The sequence below is a fragment of the Prunus mume genome, linkage group LG2, assembly GCF_029339155.1.
Source record: "Prunus mume cultivar Tortuosa linkage group LG2, ASM2933915v1, whole genome shotgun sequence".
Taxonomy (NCBI): Eukaryota; Viridiplantae; Streptophyta; class Magnoliopsida; order Rosales; family Rosaceae; genus Prunus; species Prunus mume.
Genome location: NC_142699.1, coordinates 35,838,441 through 35,859,367, shown reverse-complemented (window position 1 = coordinate 35,859,367; position 20,927 = coordinate 35,838,441). Strand labels below are relative to the sequence as shown.

At 35.8% G+C, this 20,927-nt stretch overlaps 3 protein-coding genes across 3 annotated transcripts; 1 reads left to right on the top strand and 2 right to left on the bottom strand.

Annotated features, from left to right (window-relative positions):
• Window positions 1-563: 563 nt before the first annotated feature.
• Window positions 564-5,333, top strand: LOC103323027 (eukaryotic translation initiation factor 2 subunit gamma-like). The gene is made up of 9 exons (XM_008224986.2): window positions 564-665; window positions 1,347-1,527; window positions 1,681-1,742; window positions 2,222-2,334; window positions 2,657-2,759; window positions 3,211-3,438; window positions 3,518-3,736; window positions 4,004-4,264; window positions 4,727-5,333. The coding sequence occupies exons 2-9, from the start codon at window positions 1,422-1,424 to the stop codon at window positions 5,027-5,029; spliced, it is 1,395 nt and encodes a 464-aa protein (XP_008223208.1). The 5' UTR covers window positions 564-665; window positions 1,347-1,421; the 3' UTR covers window positions 5,030-5,333.
• Window positions 5,334-8,395: 3,062 nt separating this feature from the next.
• On the bottom strand, window positions 8,396-9,965 carry KCS21 (3-ketoacyl-CoA synthase 21). The gene has a single exon (XM_008225010.3). The coding sequence runs from the start codon at window positions 9,852-9,854 to the stop codon at window positions 8,508-8,510; it is 1,347 nt and encodes a 448-aa protein (XP_008223232.3). The 5' UTR covers window positions 9,855-9,965; the 3' UTR covers window positions 8,396-8,507.
• A 421-nt stretch (window positions 9,966-10,386) lies between these two features.
• Window positions 10,387-11,689, bottom strand: LOC103323028 (phylloplanin-like). Its single transcript, XM_008224987.2, has 2 exons — window positions 11,015-11,689; window positions 10,387-10,871 (listed from the first exon to the last, which is right to left on the bottom strand). Exons 1-2 carry the CDS (start codon window positions 11,199-11,201, stop codon window positions 10,591-10,593), a joined length of 468 nt encoding a protein of 155 aa, XP_008223209.2. The 5' UTR covers window positions 11,202-11,689; the 3' UTR covers window positions 10,387-10,590.
• Window positions 11,690-20,927: the final 9,238 nt, after the last annotated feature.

Genomic DNA, 20,927 nt, shown 5'->3' with positions numbered 1-20,927 from the left:
TTTGGTTAGGGTAAACCATAGATTATGCTTGGGTAGGATCAAAGCGACCTAGTTCCTTTGATTGGGTGGTGCTTTTGTACCACTTAGGTTTTTTTAGTGATTTTGTACCACTTAGGTTTTTGAGTGTGTGACTTGAAATTTGTTTCAATGCTGCGAGTTCTCTCCTTTGCCTTGAAATTTTTCTCTCCCTAAGTTCTCCTCCGATTCTTGGTGGTTTCTCTTGTCACATATGCTCTTTTTTATAGGCACTCAATGAGAATGAGCTAAGGTTTTCTTTTTCTTGCAAGTCACTCCTTTTTCTTTGTTCGCAAGCAACCTACTTTTCTGATATTTTTTTTTTCCTTGCCAATCAAGTTGCTTTGCTTGCAAGTAACCTTTTTTTTTTTTTTTTTTTTCTGCAAGGTAAAAGAAGGTAAAAAAGAAGTGAAGTTTTAAATTTTACTTGTATACTTCTCATCGGGCTTGGATAACCTATATAATATTGGGCCCGATCCACCCAAAGAAAGGACCCGTGACCCGATTGAGTAAGAAATTAAAGAAAAGCGCTCTCATCCTTTTGCCCAGACAGACAGAACTATCAACCAGCGAATTTCTCTTAAACCTGTGCGGCTGCGTTTTCTCTATCGCCCGACAAAACCCTCGCTCACTCTCATCATCTTGCCCAGGTCCCTACTTCTCCATCTCTCTCTCTCTCTCGCCTACTGCTAGTGATATTTCACTTTTTCTTTTTCTTTTTTCTGAAATTTTTTGTTTAGATTTTCTGTCTGTTTGATTCGAGTGTGTTATTGTTCAAATTTTTTAGAAATTAATTTTTTCCGATGATGTTGACCTCAATTAGTTGTTCTTTTTAGTTGTTAAAAAGGAGCATTTAACAGATTTCTTTTAAAGCTTTTAGGGTTTTCGCATCTCGGTCTGTACTGTGGTTTTCACAGTTTTCTATCGTTAATGGATCTTGGTGGACTTTAGGGTTTTCCTATTCCTCTTTGTTATTTTAGTTGTCAAATTTTTTTGGAAATGCTATTTCCAAAAATAGCCTAAATTCTTATTTCATATATTTTAGCTTTTGGCATGGCATTCTTATTTCTTCGGACAAAAATGTTTATCGTATTTTTTGGCTGTTGACATATATTTTTCTTTGTTTCCATTGATTGGATTTGATTCATATTCTTGTTCACCGTAAGTTTGATGTGGTTTTGCACTATAAATGCTTTTAGGTTTTTGTAGCAAATACTATTATGTGTTTCTTGATTTGCAGTTTTAGGAAGAATTGTTCGTTAGTCCATTTGGAGTGTCTGTTTTCAACTAAGTGCCGCTCTGTTTATTAACAGTCTGATAAATTTGTGCAGTTTGTCACTCTTGGTACCATCCAGTTGTTAGCTGATTACTTATTTGAGCCGGAGGATCCAGTAAAAGCTGTCAAAATGTCGAGGAAGGGTTTGATGGAGCAAGACCTGAGTAAACTGGATGTAACAAAGTTACATCCACTGTCGCCTGAAGTTATATCTCGCCAGGCGACTATCAATATTGGTAATCTCAAATCCAATGCTCAAAATCGTTAAAGATTATTTAGGTCATTATTATATTGATTTAACCATCAATTATTTTGAGTAAAGGTTCTTGTTGGCTATTTTGTACATGCCTAATTTTGCAATTATTTGGGTTATCCGAGTTACCTCTCAGGTACTATAGGTCATGTGGCTCATGGAAAGTCAACAGTTGTAAAAGCAATATCTGGTGTTCAGGTGATTAGTAGTTTCCATCTTGTATTATGGAGTGTTCTTTAGGATTGATATTTTGTAACCCAAAAGAAGGGGATAATTGTAATCTTGACGATATAGGTTTTACATTTTGGCTGCTATTAATACAAAGTGCATAGTGTATCTGGTTATTTTAAATTATGGAGATATGATATGCTTTAGTATGTTTTGCTGGAGTTCCTTTAATGACCTTAGGTGTTTTAGCCTGATTCTGTTCTACTTCCCTTTAGAGTGCACATTGTGCTTCAAAATTCTTTCATTTCACTGTTCTTAAGTTACTTTATATCCTAAAAGCATAAGCTGATTGGATATGGGCCCAATATAGTGAACCAGATTGAATCCAACATTTCGCATGCTAATTACAATAAAATGAAGTTATATGCATCATGACTGTAGCTTGCCAGGATTTTCTTGATATTAAGTATTGTCTTGTTTAAATTGCAAACAATCCTGATGTTATGCAGACTGTTCGTTTTAAAAATGAGCTGGAGCGCAACATTACTATCAAGCTTGGATATGCCAATGCAAAAATATACATGTGTGAAGATGAGCGGTGCCCTCGACCTATGAGCTACAAGTGGGTACACATTTAATGTAGGGAGTTTCACTAAAACACCCAAAATTGGGGCTGAAATTATAAAAAAACCCAACACCCAAAACACTTTATAAACACAGCCAAAACCCATCATTACACACTCAAAACCCATTTATAAACACACCCAAAAAATATATAATTGTTGATTTTGGGGTTGATTTTGGGTGTGTTTCTATGTTTAAATAGTGCTTGGGTTTTTTTATAAATACATGTCTAGGATTGGGTTTATTTATAAATTTGTATAATGTAATTGTGTTAGATTATGTTTTGCCATTTTATTAACATGTATTCATTTTCTAATTAGGGCATATGGAAGTGGAAAGGAAGACACTCCTCTCTGTGATGTTCCTGGATTTGAGAACTGCAGGATGAAACTGTTGAGACACGTATCTTTTGTAGATTGCCCGGTAAGATACATATCTTTATAACTGCACTAGGACTGTTCTTGTATCCCTGGTCATACTTGCGTCACAGGAGGTTCTGAGCCTGATACATTGAATCTTGGTCAAGATAATTTATACATTGTCTTAGCTTATCATTTTTTTGTTGTTGTACCCATTGTCCGTGTTTGACATTATGGTTAGCAGTGCATCAAATCTTCCCATGAGTTCTTGCAACATTAATTAGCTGCATGGGATGTTCTGTATTAACCATTGTCAACCTTCTGATTCTACTGTCCAAATTATCTGAATTCCTTTGGGGAGGGGGTAGACGAAGCATATTTGGTGGTAATTTCATGTTTTGTGTCTATTGGTCTGAAAAAATTGGTTAGGCTGACTGTCAATGTGATGGTTGCATACAAGTGACGGAATTGGTTTTTGGTTGTTTATCTAGATTTGATTTTGTTATGTTTCATAGGGTCACGATATTCTTATGGCTACTATGCTTAATGGTGCCGCCATTATGGATGGAGCCTTACTTCTCATAGCTGCTAACGAAAGCTGTCCCCAACCACAAACTTCTGAGCATCTGGCTGCTGTTGAAATTATGCGTCTGCAACATATTATTATTCTTCAAAATAAAGTTGACCTGATTCAGGAGAATGTGGCCATCAATCAGCATGAGGCAATCCGGAAGTTTATTCAGGTAAGTTTCCATGAATCCTTTTTTCTCGGGTTTTTAGTTTCTGTCTGCTAATTATATCATTCAACATTTTGTGTACCAGGGAACTGTAGCTGATAATGCACCAGTGGTCCCAATTTCTGCTCAGTTGAAGTATAATATTGATGTTGTTTGCGAGTACATCGTCAAAAAGATCCCCATTCCAGAAAGGAATTTTATCTCACCTCCCAATATGATTGTTATCCGTTCTTTTGATGTCAATAAACCTGGGTTTGAGGTCGATGAGATAAGAGGTGGAGTGGCTGGTGGAAGCATCCTCAGGGTATGTTTTTATTGTTGAGTTTTTTCAAAAGTGTCAACAATGCTTAAACTATATCATGTTCCAGTATTTGAGTCTTTGTTTTATGTTTTTGTTTTGAAACCTGCTTTGCTTGCCCAATACCATTCTACTTTCTTGGTGGAGTTTTGGGTTGTGAAATGTGCACACCTGCTCTTGATTTGGACCTAATAATTTGGGGTTTTTCGAAAGATTCATAGTCCATAAATGCTATAGTTCTCAAATACCATAATTGACATTGTGTCTTTGCAGGGTGTCTTGAAAGTGAACCAATATATTGAGGTTCGTCCTGGGATTGTTGTTAAGGACGAGAGTGGAAACATAAAATGCACGCCAATATATTCTAGAATAGTTTCATTGTATGCTGAGCAAAATGAGTTGCAATTTGCGGTTCCAGGAGGTCTCATTGGCGTTGGAACGACCATGGATCCTACTTTGACACGTGCTGATAGGCTAGTGGGTCAAGTTCTTGGTGAAGTTGGATCTCTCCCTGAAGTATTTGTTGAGCTTGAGGTAAATGACTGCAGCTGCAAGGCTCTTTATTTTCATAGTTTCTTAAAGCTGATGAAACTTCAGTGGATGATGTTTCTAAGAAAATTGAGCAAATGTGTGTTTATATGCGTCCTCAGTCATGATCTCTTTATTTCTTAGTTTCTGAAAGCTGATGAAACTTAAGTAGATGATGTTTCTAAGCAAATTGAGCAAATGTGTGTTTATATGCATCCTCAGTCATGAGCTCATTGACTGCTTTTTGGTTTAGTTTTCAGGATGTGGCACTGTTGTCTTCTTTTGAAATAATATTTCGTTTTTGTATTGTATTTATTATTTTGAATCTTTTTTCTTTTATGTTTCGGCATCCCAAACTAGGCAAGTCTTGTTGATCAGAAATGGATGTTAACAAATATTTGGTATACTTTCAACTTCATGAGCTGCCGAAGTTGTTGGTTCTGAAGATTGTGCTCTATGATTTTGCAGGTGAACTTCTTCCTGTTGAGAAGGCTTCTAGGGGTCAGGACAAAGGGATCGGAGAAGCAAGGAAAGGTCTCAAAGCTGGCCAAGGGTGAGATCCTGATGTTGAATATAGGATCCATGTCTACAGGGGCTAAGGTTATTGCCGTAAGGAATGATTTGGCAAAGCTGCAACTCACCTCTCCAGTGTGCACCAGCAGAGGAGAGAAAATTGCACTCAGTCGGCGAGTTGAGAAGCATTGGCGTCTTATTGGGTGGGGCACGATTCAAGCTGGAACAACCCTTGATGTCCCACCCTCCCCAATTTGATTAGACCCCGCAAATTGGTAAGACAGAAAGCAAGAAAACCACTAAGACAGCTAAAGAGTAGGGAAGATGTGGGAAGGCAGGCAATTACTGGGAACCATTTTTGTCAGATGGAGGAGAAAACATTGTTTGGATAATTGTGTTTTCTGTTTTGTTTCTTTGACTTTTGATAAAATCATACTTTCATCTGCATTCGTATTCTTCGAGTTTTGGACCCTACTCATTCCAACAGGTGAGGGAATGATTGATGGTTATGTTGTCTCTTCCAGAAAATATTGTGTTCTTAATTCGATGAAGTTTTGAGTTTGATTTGGACCTTATTAGAAATTAGTGATCGCCAGCATCTTTAGGAGGGTAATTAGGCATTACTGTTCATGCTGGTTGATTTGATTTGAGTGCCGTTCAACATTAGGCTTCTCCCTAGAGTGTTTTAGCTCTTGTAATATCTCAGATTCAGAAATTCTCTCTTTTGACCAACATGAAACTGGACTCGATCCGGTGAAGTTAAATCATAGTCTCTAGGTAGAAATCTCTACTGAATAAAAATATTAAATCTAAAGAATGCCTTGACAAATTACATCAAATACTCTCTTCCCTTGTTTTAAACATCTCTGCAGCCATTCGTGTTCTGGATCAAACATCTTGCAGAATGATCCAAAAATATGCACCTTGTCCACCGGAGTCTGGCTTTTGTTAGATGTTTGTTTCCATACCAAGTCTTGGGTTATAATCTAAATCATCTTCACCAATAATCGTTGCATCAATTGAATTATTCATTCTCAATCTATAAACAAATATAATAATGTTTATGATACAATCAAAATAGTCAAATTTATATTTACAAATTAAAGATGAGAATTGAAGTAGATGGTAGCAAAAACAATTGGAAAAAAAAGAAGAGCAAAATACTAGGAAAAGAGGAGACGTTCTGTAGAGAAATAAAATAGTAGGTAAAATTTCTTGTCGGTTAGTTTGTGCATGTCTAATTTTGCAATTATTTACCTCTCAGGTACTATAGGTCGTATGGGTCATGGAAAGTCAACAACTGTAAAAGCAATATCTGGTGTTCAGGTGATTATTCCATCTTGCATTTCATGCTGCTTGCGGTTTTTCCTTCTTTAATTTTTTTTTTTTTTATGCGTGGACATTGGAAAATCAGGCAAGCATGTGTTTCCACTCATGGGTAGGGGTGGGCATTAATCTGGCTGATTCAAACTGTAATTATCGGTGTGGTTTGATTTAGATTTTTAAAAAGTTAAATAGTTTAAAAACCAAATTAGACCGTCTATAGTTTAGTTTGGTTTGGTTCGATTTTGAGTTTTTTATAAACTGGCTTATTTATTTATTTATATTTTATTTTACTCATGTAGTCCTCTAATTAGATAATAACTATATATGGATGTTGAATTTGAAATTTGATGGACCATTGAAGTTATATATATTTGAATTATAGCTATATTAGTTACTAAAATTTGAAGTTTTATGACATATTGAGTTTTAGTATGGTTTGTTACATTAGAAATTGAAAAAAGTATGTAGCAAGTTGTGAATTTTTTAGTTGTAATTGGGCTAACGAATGTTGAAAAACTTGAAAGGAAATAAAATTGGACTTAGGCCCAAACTAATTAAACCGAATTAAATAGTTATATTGTAATTGGTCCGGCCGCAATGTTAGGGAGAAACCGATTCAATCCTAGACCACTCAAAGGTCAAGGTCGATGCTGGTTTTTGGCTACCAATACACACTCACGGGTAAGGACTTTAAAAAATAATAATAATAATACAAGCAATCTAAACTAAAAGGGAGGGGTTTCATTTATTTATGATTAAAATGAAACCTTTTTTTTTTTTTTTTTTAGAGGGAATAAAATGAAACTTATATGCGTTATGAATGTATGTAGCATGCCAGGATTTTCTTGATATTAAGTACATAAAGAATATTTATTTAACACAATACAAAGGTAAAATATCACCACTTTATCACTGCTTTATCACCATTTTATCGCTTTTGCTTTTGGACAAAAAGGAAATTCTCCGGATAACAAACTAAACGATCAATCGCTTTTTGGCACATAAGAGATAAACAAATATTCTCTGTTTTCCAGCTTCGACCTCTGTTCCGTTTTTAATTTGTAACTTTCAAACTGTTAATCCAAATTTTATGTTCTTTATATGGTTGGATTCAGCATGAAAAAATGAAGAACCCAACGGAAACCAAATGTAAAAACAGATAGAAAAGTGAGAAGAATGCAGTGGGAAGAACATTCAATATTTCAAACAACACACACACACACACAAAACGTGGGGTTTTGATTCAAGTGAAGTGACCTAATTCTAAAGCTTAAATGTAACCAAATGCTAATTTAATAAGTTTAGACAACGTGATTATCAAAGTGTGAAATTAATATGTGACAACCACTAGGGTTTTCGGAATCCACCCTAAACAGTCCTACTCATGTCCATGGATACTCAAGTTATGAACTCAACACTTTTTTCTGCCGTTTCTTCTTCCTCCTTTTGCATCTATGGTGAGCCAACTTTAACAGGAACTACCCTTGATATCCCACCCTGCCCAATCTGAGTCCACTCCACAAATTAGTAAGACAGAAAGCAAGAAAACCACTGAGATAGCTAGAGAGCAGGGAAGATGTGGGAAGGCTGACAATTATTGGGAACCATTTTTGTCAGATGGAGGAGATAACATTGTTGGGATAATTATCCATTCTGTTTTGTTTCTTCGGTTTTTTATAAAATCATACTTTCATCTGCATTCTTATTCTTCGAGTTTTAGATCCGACTCATCCCAACAGATGAGATAACGATAAATGGTTATGTTATCTATTCCAGAAAATATTGCGTTCTTAATTCTATGAAGTTTGAGTTTGATTTGGACCTTAGGGCCTTGTTTGTTACAGGGACTGGCTAAGACAGGACAAATCACAAGGATTAGCTAGGACAGTTTTCCCTTAATACAACCAACAAAGTTCAATTGACCAAAAAATACATATTTTCCCTTGATATGACCAACAAAGTTCAAGGTTTCTCACTCACAAAAATATAGAGTTTTCAAGAGTTTATAATCAGTTGAGTATGGTAATCAGACAGTTTATCAATGGAGCTGGCCTTATTATAGATATGCAAGACAGATGCTCAACAAAATTTAATTTTCTGAAAACATTCTCTAAAAACGTTACTAGACGAGCCCTTAATTTTTCAAGAAACAAGATTCAAATCCAAAGTGATTGAAAACAACATTTATCCTAATTTTAAAACTTCCCCACCTAATCAACATTTGTAAACTGCAAAATGCAATTGGACCACAATTCCAATCCCAACTGATCAACAATACGACCAATACAAATACGAATATAACACATAAATATCTCAGATTCAGAAATACTCTCGTTGACAAACATCAACTCTGCTGCATAAAAGTATTAAATCTAAATCATGCCATAACAAGTTACATCAAATAGTCTCTCTAGTTTGGAATCTCTACAGGATATGAATGGATTATGTCTCTCCACACATTTTCTTTCTCAGCACCCACATTGGCAACACACTTCCAAACCGCACTGTTACACTTGAAGCCGCTCCCAAATGCAATTTGCCAGACCCTATCTCCCTTCTTCATCTTTCCTTTTGCTTCTATATAACTCAGCTCGTACCATAACGAAGAAGAAGACGTATTTCCGAATCTGTACAGAGTCATCTTTGAGGCCTCAACATCTTCTTTTCTTAACTCCAGGTTTCTCTCAATTCCTTGTATTACTGCCCTCCCTCCAGCATGTATGCAGAAATGCTCAAAAGCTTTCTTGAAATTCGGTATGCGAGTCTTCCTCCTCCTTTGGCTCCATATCTTTCGGATGAGTATCGAAATCCCATATCGAATCTGCTCTGAAATTGGCAAAACCATCGGCCCCAGAGCACCAATGTTTGCCTTCAATGCATCTCCAGCAACATGTAGTATGTCTTTGGATATTGAAATCCCCTGTTTGTTCTCAGGGTCCATCTCTTGAAACACACAGGCATGAGACTGATCATCTTGTGCTTTGTTTGTTCTAACAAGGTGTTGCAGCTCATACTTTGCCCTGCCCTTGTCTTGTTTTCGACTTGACATTAACACAGCCGCTCCTCCCATTCGGAACAAACAATTGGTCAGCAACATGGATGGTACTTTTCCTTTGTACCAATTTAAAACCAAGGCCTCTGTGCTGACAATTAAAGCCAATGAGTTGCTGTGAACTCTCAGTAAGTCCTTAGCTAGACTAACTGCTATAAGTCCAGCACTGCATCCCATACCAGATAAGTTGAAATTCTTTATGTTGCTCCTCATTCTGAACTTGTTAATTATCAGAGTGCTGAGAGATGGTGTGGGACAAAACAAGCTGCTGTTAGAAATCAGTACATCGACCGCTCTCGGGTTGATGTTGTGTTTCTCAAACAAATCCGAAACTGCAGAAAACATTATTGTTGTGACCTCTTCCAAAGCAAATGAGAGTGACTTTCTTATAGGTAAGCAAGTGAGAGATGGAGGAATACAAGTCTCCTCACTGAACCCAGATTTCTCTAGGATCTTGACTTGAAAAGCTATGCTGTCAGGGTCTGTGCCATCCAGAAGGACATTCTCCAGGAACATTGACATGGGCAACCTACAAGAGTTTGGTGGCCGGTAGCAGCTGAAGTCCAATAAATAAACTTTGGGTTTTCTCTTGTGGATCAGATACATGAGAATAAGGACTGCAATTGCCGCAGCCATAGTAGAACATATAGCGGTGGAGATGATGAGCTCAGCGTAAAAGAGAATGTATTCTTGGATCCTAGCCATGAATGAAGGGAGAAAACTGGAACAGGTCTCTTTGATTTTGTCTTGGGTGGATTTTTATGATATGTCTTCATTCATATATGGCACATATATTTAAGCAGATGGAAAAGCTTGTGGAAGAAGTAATAGGAAGGTGGAAACGTGGAGATATATGCAGGTCTTTGAACCTATTTTATACGCATAGGTTTTCTTTGCATTGTCGCGTTCTTTAGCTATTTGACGATAACTGAAGTGTATCTTAACAAACTTGAAATCATCCCAATCCTGTTTTCCAAAGAAAAAGTGACGGCTGTTCTTGGCTAACACATCAAAAATTTCTATTCTGGGCTGGTATAAGTTTAATATAATTAACATTTGCTAGTAAATTTTACACATTTGTGATGGAGATTGCTAAACTCATTTATCTGCAAACTTGCCCTTGAGAAACAAACACCATGGCTCTGTTCTAGGGGATGAAACAACACTGACACATGCCTCTGTTTCATTTAGAGATTGATTAAGAACCTGATATTTGTAAAACATTGAAATCCCGATATTGAAAGAGTACTCGTTCGATTCGATATGCTGTCAACAATAAGATTGTTCTGCGTTTCAGTGGAGCAATTTATTGCAATACCTCTACTATAGAGATGGTAGAACATTATGGTCAGTTGACATGATACAAATGGCAACACTAGTGTATAAAGTGAGAGGCAGTAGTGGTGACCATTTTATTCTTTTTAAGGCTGTGTTATTAAGTTTAGACTTGGAGGGTGAACCCGACTGGGGTGACATTGATGACGCTGAGGGCACCGACGAGGGTGGTTCCAAAGAACTGCAAGGCAGATATGAGAACTCCTGAAGGTGGCAAACTAGCGTTGCAGGTGGCGAGTGGTGTGGTGACAACAAGCCTGCAACCAGTCAAAAGTGAAGAGAGAAGAAAGTGTAGAGGATCCAACAAGATTGAAAACACTCCTGACGCATTGGCTGTGACAGTAGAGACCCCATTTCCAGCTCCACACTGCAGTTGGACAGTGGCATCTACAAACAAAATAAACAAGAATAATAACAAATTAAAACCATGGTCATAAGGCTAAAAAAGGCTAATAAAAAATACTGATCAGAGTGAGAGTGATGACTTGCACATGAAGCGAGTGAAACTTGGGCCAATTGATTTAACTTACTTGGGAATACTGGGGTAGCAGCAATGCCACCGACACTCACAGTGCCATTGGCAGTGCAAAATACAGTGCCTTGTATCCGAAACAGACCGAGAAGAGGGGGCAGGAGATTCCCAAGTTGGGCATCGGCTAGTGGAAGTGCCATGGCAGCAACCAATAGAGGCACAAAGAGAACTATTTTGAAGGCCATTGGTGCTAAATTGGATATAGCAACGAGTGTACTAGCTCAACTTATTCAAGTAATATTAGTTCTTGTTGCCAAATTGCAGACTGACTTGCAAAGTTCCTGCATAAGTTTAATCCTGATCAAAATGGAATGCTCTCAGTTAAAGATCAAAAAACCAAAAAGCAATTTTGTGGTCGTCAGTTATTCCTTTCGCAGCCTAAGGTTGCCATGAAGCTCATCTTCACCCTACAATTCAACTATTGATCTGTAATTTATTGAACTGTAACATGGGATTTTATAAATCCTCTATCACCACCTGGAGAAACAAAAAATAAAAATAGAAAACGGAAAAATTAACGGTACATGTCACTGTTGACTATAAAGAATTGATGCTTTGGACGAGGATACTAGAAATTCTGAGGTAGGGTATATATATGCCTCCATCTTACAATCACTTCATCACGTCAATAGTGTGATATGTAGTAGTTATGAGAGAGAGAGAGAGAGAGAGAGAGAAGTTTGTGAACTTACATTCCAGATATTAACCAAAGCATCCGGTGATTACTTACATTCCAGATATTAACCAAAGCATCCGGTGATTGAATGAAACTAACAAAAGAGTGTGATTTTCAGACCAAACTGAAAAAAGAGTGTGATTCAATGAAACCATTGTTTGTGTATTAATAATATATGTAAAAATAATGATACTTTGTGTTTGTGATAGGAAATAACATTTATCTTTTTTTGCTGGAGATGACAAATAACATTACCGGTACAGTTTTATATGTAACTAGCAAAGGTGCCCGCGTGATGCTGCATGTTTTAAAACCGTGTGAAATGTATACAAAAACCTGAAAATATGTATGAAAAGATGGTACTATTTATATAGACATGGAGATCTAAATAGTGGCATCATACTTTGTTTAGCAAATTACAAAAAAATAGACTAACAACATGTTTTATATATTGTTTGTCATGTTAAAATATTGACCATATTTTAATAAACCAAGCAGCAATCAAAATATCAGCAGTTTTGAGATGTTCAATGTTCAAAAGAGTTTGGACAGTTCTTTATATATATGCTACTGGGTGTTGGAAGGGGATTTTCTGCCTTATGTCTGTTGGAAGGGAATCTTTCTCTTGATGACTTTGCTATAGAGGTGGCTTACCCCTACCATTTGTCATATTTTTGGCCTTTTGATTCATTTTGATTATGCAATCATATTTTTGGCTATTAACGCATTCAATTAAATGTATATTTATGGTTTAAAAAGCACAATTCATTTGATTTTTTTTTTCGCTTCATTAATTGTGTCATTTTAGTTTATCAGATTAATCATTTCTTTATATGATTTTCGATTAAAATTGATTGGAATTTGTAATATCTGTGATATTATTTTGGATTGTAGTCAATAGGTAAAACATGGCTTTTACAAGTGATTAAAAACAAGCATATACTATGTAGTCAATTTGTTGGATATCTACACGTATGGTCATGAATCATAACCCCTACAATTTAATATATAAAATGCATCTGAAATTATGTGTATGCCACAAACAAAAAAAGAACCATTATTTTCTTCATGGCCATGAATAGAAGACCTTTTATATATTTTGAACATCGATAAGTCTTATTGATCAACTTTCATTGCTAATTGTACAATATAAGCCCTAACAAATTTTTATAATTTTGGCCTACAATTTACATTTAAAAAGTTAATTGCTTTCAATTGAATGTATATCCAAACTTAAACAACTCAATTAATTTGCAATGTCTTTCTCCCTTATTAATCATCAATGCTATTAAAGCTCAAGTGTTTTCGCTTAAATCTCTTATAGATCTTTAATAAATTGTCACAATTGTCTTTAGTTTGTTTTTAATTGATTTGACAGATTGTACTTAGTTTGTTTTCAATTGATTTGACATATTGTACTTACTTTTGTCCGTCGATTTAATACAATGCTTGATATATCTACGTTATTTTTTGTCATGTTTGATTTTTTAACTTAATTCTATCATATTAGTTATTGTCCTCACTCTAAATTTTTTTTCATTCATCAACATTAACAAGTGGCATTTTCTAACTTTATGAGAACAGAGTTAAAACCTATGCTGAGGAAAAGGTGCATAAGTTGGCTCTACAACAAAGCTAGCAACAGTTAGATCCCCTTTGAACATACATCAAAAAAGAAAAATCTCATTCCACGACCCAATAGCATATAGATAAACAGTTATACAAGCTATTTTGAACAATGCACAGCTCAAAACTTCTCATATTTTGATGTTTTTATAGCTACATAATCTATTAAAATATGCCCAATATTTTAAGATATCAAACATCATATAAAACATGTTATTATTTTATCTTTTGTAACTAAAACTTGTGGAAACTAATCGTGATGGCACTATTTACATTTTTCATGTATATATAAACAGAACAATGTTCCCCGCCTATTTTCTTCTCTTTATATACATCTCACACAATTTTAAAACCCGCAGCATCGCGCGGGCTTTTGCTAGTGGATTCCTATATTTAAATCATATATACTATATAGGCATTAAAAAAAAATTCTTATAATCTTAATTATTTACTTAAAATATGTCATGTCTTAAGATTGAGAAGAATTGCCACGATAATACTTGAGTTTACTGTGCATGGTTAATTACTCCAGGGAGAGGGGTTAAAAAAACGTCGTATCATAGCTTAAGATTTAGAAGCTATAAAGGAATTTCATATAATTGCAATTACAATTGGTGACTGCCATGCAATGCAATCACTAAAATTACTGATTTATGGGTTAATGAATGAACCCATTCATTGAGATACAAAGTTGTTATGGTTATTTTTCTAAGGAATATGAGCTAAAAGGGTCCCATCCCATGGATATTTTATTTCATTTTGATTCTTCTGATTCCCACAATGCAAAGACGAGAAAGAGGCTCGCACAGAATTGACAAAGTACCAAATTCTCAAGTGTACATAATTATATTTAAATATAGTAAAACTAGAAATTTAATCGAAATGACAACCTTAGACAATATATAAACATTTTTTTAAAGTCATTATTTGACCTTCTGTCTGTCTTCACACGATCTCTCCTCCATCGGCCACTGTCTCTCCTCCACCACCAGCAGGAGCAGGAGCAGCAGGAACAGCAGCATCAGCACCCTTAACATATCGCCGGAACAGAAAGAGAGCATAGCAGGAAGGCAGCCAGCTCACAACCATGAAAGCAAACCATAGCAGTGGGTGGAGGAATGTTGCAAGGGTAAACCAGTATGGAATGGCAGCACCCATTAGGAGAAGATAAACCGAGGGTGCAAAAGGGTTGCGACCCACCAGAATAATAAGCATGATACCAGATAACATCAGCGCCAGTGAAATAAATAATACCGACAAAAGAGTCAGGGCCGAACAACCGCAATATTTGATAATGCACTTACAGTGTTGGAGCCCGGGAGGATTGATCCCCGCCGAATATAGAGTGGCGGAGACCAAGGTCACGACCACGAGTAAGATATTTCTTTTTTCCACAATGTCTGAGTTTGGTCCCATGTCTGCATGGCGGAACTGCAGTGCCAGTTGAACACACCGTTGTACCCAACCCATGAGATAATTGAGGAAGAAAAATATTTGGAACAATAGGATTAACTAGGTGGGATATCTGCTTTTATCCTAATGGTGGGAATGGAGTCGAGAGATGCAGAGGAAGGGAAGCTCAATATATAGAGTTAACTAGGTGGATCTCTGCTTTGGTCCTATTGGTATTCTGAAGAGAGAAACAAACCTCCCTCCTTTTGCTTTTTCCCAGAGATCGTAGGAAAAAGAAAACTTCGAGTATGTAATTTGTAATTGTAAACTGGCATAAACTTTTGGTATTCTGAACAGAGAAACAAACCTCCCTCCTTTTGCTTTTTCCCAGTGATCAAAGGAAAAAGAAAACTTGGAGTATGTAATTTGTAAGTATAAAGTGGCATAAAGAAAAGAGACTGTAAGTGCTGAGCGTACATAAGAAAGGTCAGACCAAATAAAAATAAAATAAAAATAAGACGGCAGACAGTAAGTACTGCAAAAGTAGTAATTGCAAAAGTAAAAGTAGCAAAAATAAGTAGCAAAGAGAAGTAGATCGACACCGGATGATTCTGAGCCTGGACTTTTTCTCCTTAGAAGTCGAGCCGGTTTTGGAATTTTAAGGCATTTCTCAAGTGACTTTCCTCAACTTGACTTGTGGTAGCTAGCGATGGTTTTCCCAATGCCATTCATTTTGGTTCGAAATAAAAACAGTAGTGTACATGTCACATCAGCAAAATGGCATTACATATAGTGGTGAGGCATATCCACGATTTTTGCAATGACACCATGCAAATCACTTTATGAGTAACTCTGTATTGCATACAAATTGATCACAATAACAGATTAGCCAATAAAAATACAGATAATAACTTCTTTCTTTTCCATATAAATTTCTAAATTTACAAATTAATGTTTGTATCTCAATGAAACAATATTGTCCACGTAGCCCACATTTTCCATTTCCTCGACCGATGACTATGCTTGCTCACATTATTCATTTTCATATTTCCATTGCTGCCCTATAACAGCATGACCAACAGAGAACAAAAAAAAGTTTTATCTCAGATTTAATTCGTTTTCTCTCTCGTATCATATGGATGGACCACACAATATCTCACCCAAGTCAAACATAAAATTTTAAAAACCAAAAACATAAAACAAGCAGGGGTGATGTTACGCAGTGATGACAGATCGATGATCAGCAGGGAGTGGTGTTGTGGCAGAGATCAAGGTGAGGTGGTGAGGGCTAGTGGGAGTTACGCAGTGTCAATTTTGGTAAGAAAATGCGTTAAATCATTCTTGTCCTTGGTTGATTGTTGTGACTCTGTCTTCATCTCGTTGCACCAATTTGGACATCAAAAAATGCCAAACTCATATTGGTTCATATGATCTGCATCCAAATGCCGGATCTACGAAAGGGCTCGTTTGGGCTTTAGTCCAGTGCTAGTTTTGTAGTTTAGTCTTAATTGTACAACAAAATTTATTACAATTAAATATTAACTCACTTATCTTTTATAATTCAGTCTATCCTAGCCACCCACATCAGATTTTTTTTCTTCTACCCACTGAAATCTTACCATATTTTCTATATATATAAAAACATATAATCCTACCATATAATATTAATTAGTCCAAAAAATTTTGGTTATAAAAGATCTCCAAAAAAATAAATAATTTAGCTTGACTCTAGAAAAATTTCTGAGTCCGTCATTGTCTACATCAGTTTAAATAGTTTTGCTAAACTCACTAATTATCACGCAACAGAGACAGGAAGACATGACTCTGTTTCTTCTAGAGATTGAATACACATATTTCTATATGAATCTGATAATTGTTGAAACAAATAAATCACGATATCGAATAACTACTCTGATAATTTGATTTATATTTTTGTGTTATGTTTCAAGTCCATGTAACACAACCAGAAGGTTATAGGGATTCAAATTGCATAGCGATTGTCACAAGCAGTAGTTTTCTCTCTGCCAAGTAATATAAAGGTCATGTACTACGTGTCCTTAACTATAATTCATCATTTGTCTTTGATGAAGAGGATATTTTGGATATGAGTCATGACAGACTAGGTAAGAAAACCAGCCACCCGAACTGAACTGGCTGGTTTAGACTCGGTTGGTTTTTTTTCCCATTGTTCTCGATCACCGATAAGATCTTATCACTCCACAACTCCATATATAGTCAAATCTTACTTTACTTGGGTAGGAGCTCCAATGTCAAAACCGAGCAAACCGAAGAAACATAACCATCACTGATCATCTTGATTTAGTTCGACTCTAGCGTGAGATTTTTCAACAACTGATCTGATCCAAACTGATTTTCAACGGTGATTTAGTTGTTGGTCGGAATGCTTGGTTGGGTTAAACCGACATGTGCCCAACTCTAGTTTTGAACTTTAGAAAAGAATATTTTTATTAAATAAAAACAAAGAAAGATAGTATGAACTGTAATCGTCACGTTGGTGTTACTATCAACTCATAGGCCCGTTTGGTTCACGAAACGAATTTGAGGGGAAATCATTTCATGTCATTTCCCACGTTTGGTAATGCAGGGAAAGTAATCGAGAGATATCACTTTATTTCATTTCCCATGTTTGTTTTGAGTAGGAATGGAAAACGAAATTTGTATTAAATCAAATAAAAAAAGAATGCATTTAATGATATATTGTAATTCTAAATTGTTAATGGGGGACAAAATGGTCATGAAAAATGTTTATTTAATATTGGCTCATTTTCCCAAACTTTCTCATCATGAGAAAAAACAAAACCTCAAGTTGGGAGGAAGGCTTCACTTTTGCCCCTACTTTCCCATAGGCAAGCAACGATTTTCCATGTCTGGACTTACCAAACATGAGAAAGCAATTGATTTCTCATCCCCAAATCTCCTTTCCCGTGAACCAAAAGGGGCCATATTATTTTATTTACTAAAACTATCACATACCATAAAATATAAGCTTAAATGTTAAAATGGTCCTTGTGTTTTAGTTAATTGGCAAATTTAGTCCTTGTGTTTTTAATTTGACCAATTTAGTCCATGTGTTTTACTCCGTTAGCCAATGTTGTCCATTTCGTTAAATTGCTGTTAAAAAATTCATTTAAAATTTTAAAAATTATTAAGTTCTATTCACAAAGCAAACAAATATGAATTAAAATAACAAAATGTTAAAAAAATAATCTGGAAACCCGACAGCCTCTATGTTCTCATGCCACCACAACCACCATGAGGAGTCCCAGCCACCACCCTATTCTCTCTCTCTCTCTCTCTCTCTCTCTGTTTTTCAATTGTCGAATCCCAACATGGCAACCAAGTTCTTCAGTTTCTTTTCACTGATTCTTTTGCTCTGCTCCACATTCATTGTAGTAAAGTGCCTCACCTTTCAATATCATGAGTACAACAATTGGAGGTTTCCTTGATGCGTTATCTCTTGGAGCCATCAAAGAATCGGGCCCTAGCCTAGGTGAGGGGCACAATTTACGAACCAACAAACCCTTGGAGGGATAAAGAAACCTGGCCCGAGCCCTCCCTTCCTCCCCACAACTCCTCCATCTCTCTTTCTCTCTTCCTTTTTCCATCCCACCCACCCCCACAAAATATGAGTGAAATAAAGATTCAACATCAGTATTGGCAGGCAACTGATGGTTGTGGTGTTGGGTTCGGTGGCAAGATGAGAGAAGGACACAGTCTGTTGGTTTTCCAGAATTTCTTTTTTTTGTGTTATTTTGTTATTTGTATTAATATTATAAACTTAACTTAACAAATTTTTTATATTAATTTTTAATTTTTCATGAATTTTTTTAAAGGTAATTTAACATAATGGACAACATTAGCTAACGATGTAAAACACAGGGACTAAATTGACCAAATTAAAAACACAATGATTAAATTTGCCAAATGTGTAAAACACAAGGATCATTTTAACATTTAAGCCTAAAATATAAACCTATCTTACACCTATATTATAATATATGGACTAGTTTACTTAACCACTCCAGCCAATCATACAATGAATTAGCCTAATTTTATCACGGATCTCTTTATAGGGGTGTTTTAGCTGAAAAGAATTCCCTCAAAAAGGGTTATATTCTCTCATATTTAGCAGGTGTAAATCTTACACATAAACATGGGCTGGGTTTTAGGCTCAGAGATTTTGCCCAGACAAAGCATTGGCTAATCCCATGTCTTCAGGAACTCCAGGTTGATTGGGCTTTGAGCCGTGGACCTATTTTTAAAACTTTTGAAATAAGATGAGTGGACGTGTTTTGGCAATCTCCAGCCCTTATAGTGAAAGCAACTTACGCTTCTTCATGAGAAATACTTTAACCCTAAACATGAGAAATACATATGTACATATACAATACGAGTACTGTATATTTGCTTTTTTTTTTTTAATGTGAATTTTACCGAGTCTTTAAGACGTGTACAAAACACAGATGTATTATTAAAAAATACGTACGCAAGTATATAATAGAGTATTAAACGTGAAAGTGCTAAATTCTTTATACGGGTAATAACTTTGGAAAAGTAAAAAATTAAAAGGAGACAATAGAGACTCGGTTAATGGCCTAATACTAATGGATAATGCTATAAACTACTCTTATCGATAAACAAAAATCAGAGAAAAAATTTAAAAGAAAAAAATCCCAATATATATATAAGAGAATAGCTACGTGGCTATACTATTTATTAACCAAAAAAAAAAAGTAATGTCGCGGCTATACGTATTTTTAAAAAAAAATTTAAAAATCGAGTATAGCTGCCAAGGTATATTGTTTATTTTAAAAGAACAAAGCAACCGCACATCGCCTACACGTGTCAAAAATGTATAGCCGTTCGGCTATACGATTTTTTAAGAAACATTAATAAAACCGAGTATAGCCGCCCGGGTATACTATTTAATATTAAATAGGATCCGTCCAACAAGTAGGCGCCATGTGTCAAAATAAGTATAGCTGCCTGGCTGTACTATTTTTTAATTAAAAAAACTTCTTAGCAATTAGGCACCACATGTCAAAATAAGTATAGCCGCGGCTATACTGTTTTTTATTATTTAAGAACTCTTACTAGTCTTATACTTTTCAGTTTGACTTAGTCAATTAGATTATGTTTATTTAGTCAATTATGTATTACTTTACTTGAGTTAAGATATCGAGAAAGAAGATAGCATTACTCTGTGTGTGTGGCTGTAATTTCGGATACCAGAAGAGAGCATTGCATCTTCTGTTGATCCTCAACCTGTACTTTCTGGTCTCTTCTAGCATTTACACATGTGCCATGAATTATTCCTGTTCCTAGACTTTGGACAGTTTTATACTTCTATATTTTAACACGATTACTCATTTTAGGGACTCTGCAAAAGTTTATCATCCTGGATGTGTTGACCAAAAGAAATCCTTCATTGAAACTGGAAAGCGCTGGACTTGTAGTAAGAAACTTCACTTTTATCAATGACGATTCGTTCGTGCTTTTATTGAAATCATTGTACATAGCATATTATAGAATTGATAATGTGTATGCATGGTATATATGAGCTTATATGCTTCACAATTTTCTGGATCATGCATACCTTCCCCAGAATTGTATTTATTCTTTTACCTCACAGAGAATTATCTGCGTCAAGAGTTGGACATCTCAACCTTATAAACTCTTTCAGATTGGGATGTCAATGGAGGTTGGGATCGACCTTTCACCAGCCATCCCAAGATTTCTTTTGCAGTCTCTTTCTTATAATATATGTGCGTGCGCGCTCGCACCCCCATGTGTATGTAAGGCAATGTTATGAAGTGTAAGTGGAGAAAAAGAGAGTGGGAAAATCACCTCCCAAAATAAATAGATAAATTGCATAAATGAAGAGCAAAGTTATTCATAAAATGTACTTTTTCCTCCTTCATTTGAATTGCATGATGACACTTTGCTATGACCACATAGGTTTTACCCTACATTCCATTATCTAAGGCCATGGAAAATTTGGGAGAAATACATGTAAATTATAATTTACAGCCCGTGTCATTGTCCAATGTATACATTCCATATACGTAGTGCCCGCAGCCAGACGCAACTTGATTTAACTAGTAGCTGGATCATGGGGGAGCTAGCTAGCTAGCAATAGCTACTTAGGACTTTTTGAAGTAAACGTCCGACCACTTATTTTGTGTCAAACCAAACT

Excerpts from the sequence above, each read along its gene's own strand:
- LOC103323027 (XM_008224986.2), top strand. The coding sequence starts at position 1,422 with ATGTCGAGGAAGGGTTTGATGGAGCAAGACCTGAGTAAACTGGATGTA. Across the intron at positions 1,743-2,221 it reads AAGCAATATCTGGTGTTCAG|ACTGTTCGTTTTAAAAATGA; the intron begins GTGATTAGTAGT and ends GATGTTATGCAG. Across the intron at positions 2,335-2,656 it reads CCTCGACCTATGAGCTACAA|GGCATATGGAAGTGGAAAGG; the intron begins GTGGGTACACAT and ends TTTTCTAATTAG.
- KCS21 (XM_008225010.3), bottom strand. The coding sequence starts at position 9,854 with ATGGCTAGGATCCAAGAATACATTCTCTTTTACGCTGAGCTCATCATC.
- LOC103323028 (XM_008224987.2), bottom strand. The coding sequence starts at position 11,201 with ATGGCCTTCAAAATAGTTCTCTTTGTGCCTCTATTGGTTGCTGCCATG. Across the intron at positions 10,872-11,014 it reads TGCTACCCCAGTATTCCCAA|ATGCCACTGTCCAACTGCAG; the intron begins GTAAGTTAAATC and ends TTTTGTTTGTAG.